At 40.5% G+C, this 12,760-nt stretch overlaps 1 protein-coding gene across 1 annotated transcript; it reads left to right on the top strand.

Annotated features, from left to right (window-relative positions):
- The first annotated feature begins 2,808 nt into the window (after positions 1-2,808).
- LOC148021300 (uncharacterized) lies at positions 2,809-6,691 on the top strand. Its single transcript, XM_087699167.1, has 2 exons — positions 2,809-3,579; positions 4,371-6,691. Exon 2 carries the CDS (start codon positions 4,417-4,419, stop codon positions 6,094-6,096), a length of 1,680 nt encoding a protein of 559 aa, XP_087555293.1. The 5' UTR covers positions 2,809-3,579; positions 4,371-4,416; the 3' UTR covers positions 6,097-6,691.
- Positions 6,692-12,760: the final 6,069 nt, after the last annotated feature.

Below are 12,760 nucleotides of genomic sequence, written 5' to 3'. Positions count from 1 at the left end.
TTGTGATGCTACATCAAGCTGTGACAATGCCTGCCAAGTGGTTTGCAAATGTTAAGCCAGGTATTGTTATTCCAATGTTAAGTGATCTTGGTCAATTGTTAGATGTGTTCACGTTTACGTTGTGGGCTTTTAAAAATTTAGGCGCAAGAAAGAGATGAAAGACTATTATGTCCCCTATACCATCATCGGGATGAAGAGCAGAAATGGGACTTGCTTCACCTGAGCATGCTATGTTGGAGAATGAAATTTTTTTCAATGATTCCTCAAAGAAAAGAAAGTTTCATTTTGATTAAGCCCCATGGAAAGTTTCAACATTTTTGTAGCATTTGGATGTAGATGCATAGGTGTAATCAAGAAGTGGTACTTTGTGGCTTGTTGATACTTGGATTTATGGTACAAAGTTTTTGGCTCTGGAGCAAGATTTGGTTTTGGGCTTTGCTTCACCTATCTATATTTGCTTGGATATGCTTACACTTTGGGGCTCATTTCAATGTAGCAATGTTATTTCTGATTGTAACATCGAATGATCATGTAGAGCTACTTCTAGCTATTGCGCATAGCAAGTATAGATGCAGCTACAATATTGGTACATGGTAATTACATGTATATATGTAAGTCTATGTACTCCTAGATGCATGTTTGGCCTTTTGTACATGCGTGTAAGAGTAAGAGAGAGAGAGAGAGAGAGAGAGAGAGAGAGAGAGAGAGAGAGAGAGAGGGAGGGAGGGAGGGAGGGAGGGGGGGAGGGAGGGAGGGGGGGAGGGAGGGAGAGTGTGAGTGAATGAGTGTGAATAGAGGAGGGGAGAGGTGTAAAAGGGGTGAGAGAGAGAGTAGAGGAGAGGGGTAAAAGAGGGGAGGGAGTGAGAGGTAACAAGGGGGGAGGGAGGAAGAGATAAAGGTTGTGGAGGGAGAAGAAAGATAACAAGGGAGGAGGGAGAGAATGAGGATGATAGATGTGAGAAAGAGAGATGGGTAACAAATGGAGGGGGGGTGAAGATAGATAGGGAGAGGGATAGAGATAATATGGTAAGCAAGCATATAGTTTCTTGCACTCAAGGATAAAAAATATGCATTTTGTATGTCTTTTGTTTCTATTTTGGTGCAATGTTATTTCCAATTGCAACATCCAAGGATCGTATAGAGCTACTTCTAGGTATCATGCAAAGTACGTATGGGTAAAGTTTACGAGTTTGGTGTGTAAAAGGCATTGTATACATATGTGAGTCTCTATACATCTAGATGCAAATGCATATCTATCCTTTTATACATGTGTACATGAGAGAGAGAGAGAGAGAGAGAGAGAGAGAGAGAGAGAGAGAGAGAGAGAGAGAGAGAGAGAGAGAGAGAGAGAGAGAAATAGAGAGAGAGTATGTGTGTGTGTATGTGTATGAAAATATAGGGAGAGATGTAAAAATTGTGTGGAAGAGGGGTCACAAACAAAGGAGAGGCATCGACTAGGGGAGGGAGGAATACATTGTGGATATACTTAGCGTTTTCAAGTGCATATAGGTGAAGTTGAATAGGATAAGAGGTTTTGACGATCTCACACTGATAGAGTACCAAGAGAGTGGGCGATGTATGAATCTAAGGACCTTGATTGTTTTGTGACCCTGCATCAAGCTGTAACAAAGCCTACCGAGTGGTTTGCGGATGTTAGGCAAGGTATTGTTGTTTTAATGTTAAGTAGTTTTTGTTGGTTGTTAGATGTGCTTACATTAATGTTGTGGGCTTCTAAAATTTTAGGTGCAAGAAAGAGAGGAAATACTATTATGTCCCCTGTACCATCAATAAGACGAAGAGTGGCGATTGGACTTGCTTCGTCTAGTCATGCTATATTGGAGAGTGAAAAATTTCCCAGTTATTTCTCAAAGAAAAGAAAGCTTTGTTTTGGTTAGACCCTATGGGAACTGTAAATTTTTTGTAATATTTGGATGTAGATGCATAGGAACAATCAAGGAGTGACACTTTGTGGTTTGTTGATACTTGAAATTGTTGTGCAAGGTTATTGGTGCAGTCTCTAGAAGAAACTTTGGTTTCGGGCTTTGCTTCACCTATGTGGGTTATTAATACTGAGAGTTTGCATGCAATGCTTGGACAAACTTAAATTTGTGGTGTGGTTCATACATCTTTTATTTGTGGTTCGTTTCACCGTAGCAATGTTATTTCTCATTGTAGCATCCAAGGATACAAGTTGTTTCTAATTGTTGTGTAGAGCAAGTATAGATACATATGCGTCTATGTACTCCTTGATACAAATGCATATTTGGCCTTTTATACATGTGTAAGAGAGAGAGAGAGAGAGAGAGAGTGAGTCCACAGATACAGAGGTGGGAAGTGTAAATGGGGTGAGAGATAGAGGGGTTGTGAGTAGAGGAGAGTAAAGCATGTGATGTTTTTGTGATAGCATTACCCAATGTGCAATAAGGAGGTGAAGCTGCCGTGCGATACAGTTCCCTTGCGCCCCGCTTCGTGGCAGCGTTTCTACCTTATCCATATCTTTCAATTTTTAATTTTGTTCCAAGTACATTCATCACTCCTCAAACTCCAATAGAATAAATACCATACCATAATTTGACGTTGTTTTTAATAGACGATTAATAAATAAAAACAAAAGTTTAAAGTTCAACTTTTTGTGATGGGGGGAGGGGGTAGGTTTTTGCGAGGTGTGTCACCTGAGAGAGAGAGAGAGAGAGAGAGAGAACCGTTGACATCTTAAAAGCCCTAGGGGGCTGCGACAATTTGGATAGACGTAGCCTACGAGACGAACAGAACGACTTAATAAAGAAAGGCGTCTGTCTCAAGCAAAGAAATCTCAAGACTCTCTAACTTAAAGCAGCAACAGAAAGAAACATGAAGACAATCTCTCTCTCTCTCTCTCTCTCTGTGTCTCCCCCTCCGTGTCTTCTGCTGTGCTCGAGAGCTCGCGTCTCCATGCCTTTCGCTTTTTTCTGAATATACAAAAAAATTGAACATTTCCACCTTTTCTCTGACGACTCCAGCAGAGACTCCAGGGGCCAACTGGGGGCCTTTTTTTCCCGTTCTTTCCGTTTCTTTCTGTTGTACGATTGCGGCCTCCTAAACAGAGCAACGCCCTTCTCCTGCAGAAACCACTTTTAAAAAACACCTTCTTTCTTCTAGTTAGCCTTTTGGATGGCGCATTTCAAATTTGGGCTTCTTTCATCATGTACTGCTCCATTATATGATGAGTATGTTTTTTGACAACACAGGGCAAATGTCCATGACAGCATCTTGCCTCGGGAAGCTGTCCCCCTCCCCCCATAGCCGTTGCTGCCCCACCATCTCCACATTTCAAATACCCAAAAAGGGCGCAAAATCAGACAAAAAGCTCACACGTCCATCTCGCCTGCTGCTTCTACTCTCTACACAGCTGCCGCGTAAGGACTTGGAAGCCATCCCATGCTTCCTGTGTATCGTTCTTTTGTTCCAAGGCGATGGTCTCTCTCCAACGTATGACTCGAAAATAGAACACCAGGCTTCCCCCATCGCCGATGAGAAGATAGTACACCCAGGCTTCCCCCATTGCTGAAATTGGGTCTGTCCTCTACCCTCTGTATCAAGGTACATCATCATCGCACACTTGTAGTGTATTATTGTCTCATTGCCCAGTTTATGTAATGGCGATCGAGTGATAGAAATTGGGTCTGTCGTCTGTCCTCTGTATCAAGGTACTTCATCATCGCACACTTGTAGTGTATTATTGTCTCATTGCCCAGTTTATGTAATGGTGATCGAGTGATAGAAATTGGGTCTGTCGTCTGTCCTCTGTATCAAGGTACTTCATCATCGCACACTTGTGTATTACTTAGTCAAATTATCTCATTGCCCAGTTTATGAAATTACTATTGAGTGATAGAAATTGGGTCTGTCTTCTGCCCTTGGTTGTATCAAGGTACTTCATTAGCACACACATGTAATGTATTAGTAAGTTAAATTGTCTCATTGCCCAGTTTATGGATTAGTTAGTGATAGAAATTGGGTCTGTCCTCTGTCTATGTGATGGTCATTCAGTGATAGTTTCTCTCCCTTGCTAGATTAGTTAGTTCAATCCTCTCGCTTGCCTAAGTTGACAAATGTATCAATTTTGCTTTCTCTGAAAAAAAAAAAAACAGTTTTGCTTTCTGTGAGAAAAAAAAGTATCAAATTTGCTTTAAGAGTATGACCTATTGCATGCCTTTTTGTGCAACTACTGACACATTGTCCCTTTGGGAATTTTCAGCCTGTGTTTTGGCTTTGTTCAGTTGCAGTTTGTAATAATTTTCAGAAGCTCAGAATCCTTGCTTGCTAGAGTTTTGTAATTTTGAACTGCTGCTATTATTAATACGCCTGTTCATGGTGAATTTACATTGCAGTACACACAGCCAGCTTTTTGATTAGCCACCTGACAGAGTAGGGATTATGGGTTGTGCCTCTTCAAAGCATCTCAAGCATCAGGCTTACACAGATGGATGGGCCTCCCCTCCAACTTCTACACCCAAATGCAGAACACCCAGAAGCGAGTGCTCTGTCGAGTACTATCACCACCATTATGTGGCGCTTGCTTCAAGCTCTTATGGCTACTTGAAGTTGGATCCACCCAATTCAGCAGATAAACCTAGCAGGAAGAAGAACCCTTGCAGTGTAGTTCTTTCATTGAGCGACATGTACGACAAGCTTATGAGCTTGGACACAGGTGATTCAGCTTCTACTAGGCTGCTTGGAACATTAAAGAAGTCTAATCTAGACAATCACCACTCACTTTCAGTTCAACCATTGAGCATGAGCTTAACAGAGCCTGCTATATCAGAAGCCCCACCTGAAACTATAGATGTGCGAGACATGATGCAGGGCTTGGAAGAGAGTGCTCCACGAGGCCTGTCGCCATCCATATCGCCCATGGGCATGAAGTCTTTCAGCCCAGGAGCACAGAGGAAATTTGGAGTAACGTCCATGTCCCTTTTACCACTGGAGAAGGCAAATACATGGCAAGATGGTGCAGAGTTAACCTCTCCATGCAAATGGCCAGCTGAAAATGAAGACGGATACAGAAATGAGAATGCGAAACCTTTTGGATCTGAGAATGGGCATCCCCATGTGTTGCACCCTCCTAGAAAAACAATGGTTTCTCGAAGCCCTCTTACAAGCACCAACGTGTTTCCTCAGGCCTCTAATTCACAAGCAAGGGTGGATAAAAAAGCTCAAATTTCCTACTCAACTGCAAAGGACAGCTTCTTCTACAAAAAGGAGACTGCTGAGAACAGGGTTACTGTATCAAAAGATATCTCTGTCATGCAACCAACCATGAAGTATTCACCTGGTGGCAAAGTTAAGCTTTCTCTGCATAAGGAGCAAAATAACAAATACTCCAAAATCACGCCTTTGTCAATCCCAGCAAGGAGCCTGTCAAAAAGAGCACTTGTGAACCGTCCTGAGAGTCCACTGTTTGACCCTGACCTTGTTGCATCCTATGAGAAGGCATTGGAGAACCTCTCTGAAGATGATTGGAACACATTCTATGTCAATGCGAAGCTGCTCCGAACCACGCAGAAAGACAGGAGTTTGCCAAGCATATCTAGTATCTGCCGCGCACCGCCAAATTTAGACAGGACCCTGTATGACCCCTTTGAGTCCTTTGAAAAGAAGTGCCCCCCTGGCGGTGAGAACATACTTGTGCTCTATACCACCACGTTGAGAGGCATCAGGAAGACCTTTGAAGATTGCAACCATGTGAGGGAGATCTTGCAGAGCTTTGGATTGAGCATTGACGAGAGAGACGTGTCCATGCATCTTGAGTTCCTCAATGAGCTGAGACAGCTTATGGGAAGAGTGGTTTCTGTTCCACGGATGTTCATCAAGGGGAGATACATAGGTGGGGAAGAGGAAGTGTCCAGGCTTCATGAGAATGGCAAATTGACTGAGCTTGTTGAGGGTCTCCCTAAAGAGATGAATGGGGGTAACTGCGATGGCTGTGGCAGCATCCGATTCGTGCCGTGCCTCGAGTGCAGTGGGAGCTGCAAGCTTATAACTGAAGACAACAAGGTTGTGAGATGTCCAGATTGCAATGAGAATGGGTTGATACAATGCCCAATATGCACATAGGTGGGGTGATTATTACCGTCGATATAGATTGTGTTGATGCCATCGACACTGTTAGTTAGGTGATTGCAAGCATGTGCATGAAATCATACTGCTTTTTCTTTATTACCATGAATGTCCTCACATTTTGGACATCAGCTTGATTCTGTTCAAGGTTTATTTTTGTTTAGGAGGCAATTGCGCAGACATCACATTCAATTGGTTATTTATCTATGATGTACTGTCAAAGTACAGTTGATTCTCAGCCTGCAAGGAGAATGGGTTGATGCTAATATGCACATATGCACATAGGTGGGGTGATTATTACCGTCAATATGGATTGTGTTGATGCCATCAACATTGTTAGTTAGGTGATTGCAAGCATGTGCATGAAATCATGCTGCTCTTTCTTTATTACCATGAATGTCCTCACATTTTGGACATCACCTTAGTTTCTGCTCAAGGTTGATTTTTGTTTGGAGGCAATTGCGCTGAACCACCTCATTCAATTGGTTACTTATTCATGCATGCACTGCCAGGGTAGTGCTTGTGATTGTCATGACAGCCCTTTTTATGGGGTAACTAAACAGGAGTTCTAAAAGTAAAATCCCTGTGCTGTGTAAATATATAAGAGGCATCTGGGGCCAATACAAACTTGCTCGTTTTTGGATAACATGAATCAGTCGAATCGATATAACAGGCGTCAGTCGAATAGTATTTCTTGGCCTGTTGGGATGGTGTTTATAGATGTAAGAAAGTGAGAACCTATTTAATTAAAGCTTTTATTTGGACGAAAAAGAAAACATAACAAAGACCATGCTACCGACTCAGATCTCCTTATCTAGTCAAAGCCATTAGGCATAACCTCCATAGAATTGGACAAATTAGATAAGTGGGATATTGCATGAAAGATCATTACCTAGCCAAAACAGATAGTGATAGTATTGGTAGAGAGAGAGAGAGAGAGAGAGAGTGCGTGTGTGTGAGTGAGTGAGTGAGTGAGTCAGTGTGTGATGTACAGGACAAAGATACAAGTCGAAGTTTTTAGTTACAATCAACTTTAGGAAGCCATTGGTAAACAAAAAAAACCCACAACAATATCATACTAGCACCAAAAAGAAAACCAACTACTAAAGCTATCAAACTTAATTTATATATTTAGAAGTGGACAGGAAAGTTTGACTCAAATATATTGAGGGTTTTTTTTTTGGCGATCACAAAGTAATTATATTTGAATGTGGTAGTGCTCTCAATCCGATCAAAGCCATGAGAAACTAGCATTGCATCAAACTAACAAAACTTGGAGAAGGCATTTGTAGCTATTTTGTACACTTGCTCTGTGTGAGAGAAAAAAATTTCTTGTGTGTCTTACTCACCTCCCAACTTTCTAATCGGGTCTCTAGGGGTTGAATATATTGAGGGTTTTTTTTTTGGCAATCACAAAGTAATTATATTTGAATGTGGTAGTGCTCTCAAACCGATCAAAGCCATGAGAAACTAGCATTGCATCAAACTAACAAAACTTGGAGAAGGCATTTATAGCTATTTTGTACACTTGCTTTGTGTGAGAAAAATTTTTCTTGTGTCTTACTCACCTCCCAACTTTCTAATTGGGTCTCTAGGGGTTGTTTTCATGGTGCACCCAACTGGTGTTTCCAAATAGACAAGTCATGCCCAATGTAGCAAGAAATTTGAGGGTATCCCTCGAGCTTCGGACCAAAGCCATGAGAAACTAGCATTATATTAAACTAACAAAACTTGGAGAAGGCTTTTGTAGCTATTTTGTACACTTGCTCTGTGTGAGAGAGAAGAAAAATTCTTATGTGACTTACTCACCTCCCAGCCTTCTAATCGGGTCTCTAGGGGTTGTTTTCATGGTGCACTTGACTGGTGTTTCCAAATAGACAACAAGTCATGCCCAATGTAGGAAGAAATCTTAGGGTATCCCCTGAGCTTCAGACCTTGGCACTTCTTGCCCTTGTCCGGGACACTTTAATTAATGGCCATCTTGGGCTACTTGCCCGGCTGAAGGTTATTATGTCTGACATTCTCTCCCCCTTTCAAAAAATCATTGTCCTCAATGATTAGTGATGGGAAGTGTCGTCGAATTAGAGCTTCTGATTCCCATGTAGCATTAGTAACAGGTAGACCCTTCCACTCAACTAGATACTCGTGGAGAATATGATCATGCAATTAGATATCTCTTCAATCTAGTATCTTGTCTGGTCCATGGTCAAAAACTGAATCATGTTCCTGCAAAGGTATCATACCATCAATTAGATTATCATCAAGTGAGATATACTTTCTTAATTTGCTAACATGAAACATTGGATGAACACGGCATCCAGGAGGAAGTTCCAATCGGTGAGCTACATCACTTAGCTTCTGAATAATTTCCACAGTCCACAATATCTTGGAGATAACTTTGGACATTTGCTAGTCGATAAATTAGACGACTTGGCTGGTACTTGGAGAAAAACTTTTTCTCCAACTTCAAAGATTCTACTTGATCTTTTCTGATTTGCAAAATGCTTAGCCCTATCAGCAGCTTGTCATAACTTGGCTTGAGCAATTTTAATATTAGACCTGTATGTCAGTAAGAAATTCTGTCGCAGTTGGGCATTTCTCATCTGACCTTACTGTACTAGGAAAACTTGGATTCATTCCATAATTTTTTTCAAAAGGAGACAAACTTGTGGCCTTATGAGGTCTGTTGTTATACACAAATTCTAACAAAGATAAATGCGTATCCCAATCTGTTTGTTTATCAGATACATATGCTCTCAGTATGTCTTCTAGTATTTGATTGACTCTTTCTGTTTGACCATATGTTTTTGGTTGATCACCACTTGACATGTTTAAAGGCACATTTAAACGACCAAAGACGATGCCAAAAATGACCAATAAACTTGACATCCCTATCAGACACAATGGACATAGGTAGACCATGCAACCTAAACACATGATTAATAAACAAATCTGCGACTTGTGGAGCTTTCACACTTTTGTGAGTGGTTATAAAATGAGCCATTTTATTGAAACGATCCACTATCACTAGGATAGTGTCTTTTTGTCTTTGGGTTTTAGGTAAGTTGACAATGAAATCCATGGAAATACTTTTCCAATTAGATTCTGGAATTTGTAATGGCATTAGCAGACCTAGTGGCTTCACCATTTCTACTTTATTAACTTGACATTGAAAGCATTGTTGGTCATATTGGCAAACATCCTTGGCAACCTTTGGCCACCAAAATGTCCTTCTAACAAGCTGTATGGTCTTATCAATACCAGGATGTCCTGCACAAGGCAGATCATGGCTATCAAACAAAACTTTCTTTCGTAGTTCCCATGCACTAGGAACATAGATCTTGCCATTTCGTTTAAGAAACCCATTCTCAATTGAAAGGTTCTTAAATGAACTTGCCTTATCAGAAATAATAGTAGGTAATGAAACAAAAGTATTTGGTCCATCCCTAATCAAAGAGTCTCGTTCTATGGCCTGATAAATTTTTGCCATATAAGAGTTCTCTAACTGTGCTTCCTTTATTTCTTGAAGCAATGAGCTTTCTAAAATTGTAAAGCTCATTTGATACATTATACGAGATAATGCATCAGCAACAACATTATCCTTACCCTTCTTGTATAGAATTTCCATCGAGCGTGGCACCCTCGAAGATCTGGTTGACTACAAAAATACTTAAGGGTATGGTGATCTGTATAAGCTTTAAAGTTTGCACCATATAAATAGTGCCGCTAGACTTTAAGGCAATGAACAATAGCATAAAGCTCTTGTTCATGAACTAATCAATTTTTTTGGCTTGGGGAAAGCTTCTTGCTTTCAAAAGCCAATTCTGTTGGCTTGGGGAAAGCTTCTTGCTTTCAAAAGCTATAGGCTTGCCTTCTTGGCTAAGGACTACACCTATCACGATGCTACTTGCATTTGTTTCTAAAACAAATGGTTTCTATCTTGAGAACAGGGGCAGTAGAAACTGCTTGTTTCATAGCCTCAAACTTTCTTATTGCACTAATGTCCACACATAGGGCACCATAGCTTGCAACAAATCTGTCATAGGAGTAGCTATATATGAGTATGCGTATATAAATCTCCTATAGAATCTTGACAATCCCAAAAAGGAACGAAGAGTTGTTTCATTTTGGGGTGTTGGCCAGCTAAGTATCACAACAACCTTCTTAGGGTCCATCTTGATCCTGTCGGCAGATACAATATACCCTAAATACTCTATCTCTGCTAAATATAGAATCATTTTGTATGGGTTAGCATAGAGTTTTGCTTCTTGCAAAGTTTCAAAGACTGTCACCAAATGTGACTCATGTTCATGAATACTCTTATTATACACAAGCACATTGTCAATAAAATCTACAACGAACTTGCCCATGTATAGTCTTAGTAAATCATTCATTAACATCATAAAAGTAGCAGGAGCATTTGTTAAACTGAAAGGCATAATCAAAAACTCATATTGACCAAATCTTGTTCTAAAAGCAATTTTAAAAATATCTTCATCTCTTACTCTAATATGGTGATAACCACTTTTTCAATCAATCTTACTAAAGATAGAAGCATCACCTAGAGCATCCAAGAGATCATCAATATGAGGCATAGGATATCTATGCTTGACAGTTATTTTATTTAAAGCCATGTAGTCTATACACATTCGAAAAGAACCATCTTTCTTTTTTACAAGTAAAATAGGGTAAAACAGGGGCTGCAAAGGGTGAAAAGCTAGGTCTAATCAATCCTTTGCTTAAGTACTCAAACAATACCTTACGGACTTCATTCTCCTCTTGTAGACTCATCCTGAATGGGGGTCTAGCAAATTGGATTAGCTCCTGGGATGAGCTTAATCCTATGCTTCATGTTCCTACGAGGAGGTAAACCAAGAGATAGTTCAGATTTAAATACATCAAAAAATTGGGCTCTTATTTTACTTGATAAGATTGAAGGGATACTTGTGGAACTTCCACCTTTATCCGTGTCATCCTTTGACACACATTTAGAAATATTTAAAATATAACAAAAATAAAGAGACTTACAGTAAATCTTGAGCGCCTTGGTCATCAAGAGAATCTTCACTTCTTGGAGATTTGGTTCTTTGCGAATCAACAATCGTCAGCCCTCGTGCTCAAATTGATAAATATGAGAAGAGAAGTCAATGATAGGTCTCTTCTTTGCATGCCACTGCTTGCTCAACACTAGGTTGAATCTTGCAAGCCGTGTAATTTCAAAATCCAATTTGTCCTCATAGGACTAGATCTGTACAGGGAGGTCAACAACTTGCTGATCCCATGTCTCTGTACCCATCCCGTTAGCTAGCTCTACTGAATAACTATATTCTGAAGGGGTAGTCTTGAGCTTCAGTTTCTTGACGAGATTAGAGCTAATAACATTATGTGAAGAGCCCATATCAAATAAAATACGCATAGGGCATCCTGCCACTATGCCTTTCATTACAATGAGCTTAGTGTCAACAAACTGGTACCCCTTTTGTGCCTCAGGCGATAACACTGCATTTGGCACAGTTGGTACTTTCTTTGTTACTGTGACGGCTAGGATTCATTCATGATAACCAAAGTCATGTGGAGGTGACTCATCTAGGTCATCTCTTGCCTTATCCAGATCATGCGTTGGATTAAGCACCATTTGAGTACTGACTCTTGCATTCTTGGGACAAGCCTTAAATTTATGTTGCCCTAGGCATCCGCAACAGAGTCCTCTCATTGCTTTCTCCCTTTGCTGTGGAGTGAGCATGGATTTATTGTAGGCTCTCTCAGCCATAACAGATACCTTCCTCTTGGTACCTGACACAATCTTGATCATATGCACCTCTCTAGTGTCCTTTGCACGAGGAGCACTAGATGCAATTGTAGGAGTAAAGACAAGGCGTGCACCTCTAGTCTAAGGGAATATCTGGGCCTTCCCATCTTCAAGGACCAATGCAAGCTCTATTGCCTCATTCAAGGTTTTACATCTCTCCAGCCTGACAAGTGGTCTTAAGGTTGCCCATGATAAATTTATGCACTTGCAGAAAGTTAGTAATATGTTCAGGGAACTTTAACAGAATCTCTCTATACTTATCCGTATATTCTTGGGACAGAGTAGCTCTTCTGAGCTATGAAGAACCACACATCTAGAGCCTTTTTCCGCTCATCTGGAGGGACAAAATTATTATAAAACAATGTCTTGAATGCAATCCAAGTAGACGACTCTGCATGATCCTGCTCAAATTTTCGCCACTAATGGTGAGTGACATCCATGAGATTACATGTAGCTTGTTGTATCTTTAAAGCATCCTCATGAATATGGTATAACTTAAAACATTACTCCCATTTAGAGAGCCACTGTTCCACATCATTTGCAATTTTTGTGCCACCGTGCCATTGAACTTAGGCGGCTTAAGGTCTTTAAGCTGCCACTTAGCTTCTCGCAACAACGAAGGAACGACTACGGAGGAGTCATGTACAACTTGTGTGTTAGGTATACATGCATCAGGAAAACTCTCATCTAAAGGCCTCTTGCATTTATCCAAAGCATTTTGAGTTAAAATGTGCATTTGTTCAAGCAAAACTTGCATAGTGCCTTCCAAACTAGAAAGACGATTATGCACATCATTAGATGAAGAGGGCAACTCATCATCATGCATAAGAGGTTCTTCCTCTACATCAATGT

This window comes from Lygodium microphyllum, chromosome 18 (assembly GCF_053477565.2).
Source record: "Lygodium microphyllum isolate KBCC chromosome 18, Lygodium_microphyllum_v1.1.10, whole genome shotgun sequence".
Classification (NCBI taxonomy): Eukaryota; Viridiplantae; Streptophyta; class Polypodiopsida; order Schizaeales; family Lygodiaceae; genus Lygodium; species Lygodium microphyllum.
Note: the sequence above shows the minus strand (reverse complement) of the source record. Positions and strands in the feature narration are given on the sequence as shown.

Bases quoted from the DNA above. Each gene is read 5' to 3' on its own strand.
- LOC148021300 (XM_087699167.1), top strand. From the start codon at position 4,417: ATGGGTTGTGCCTCTTCAAAGCATCTCAAGCATCAGGCTTACACAGAT.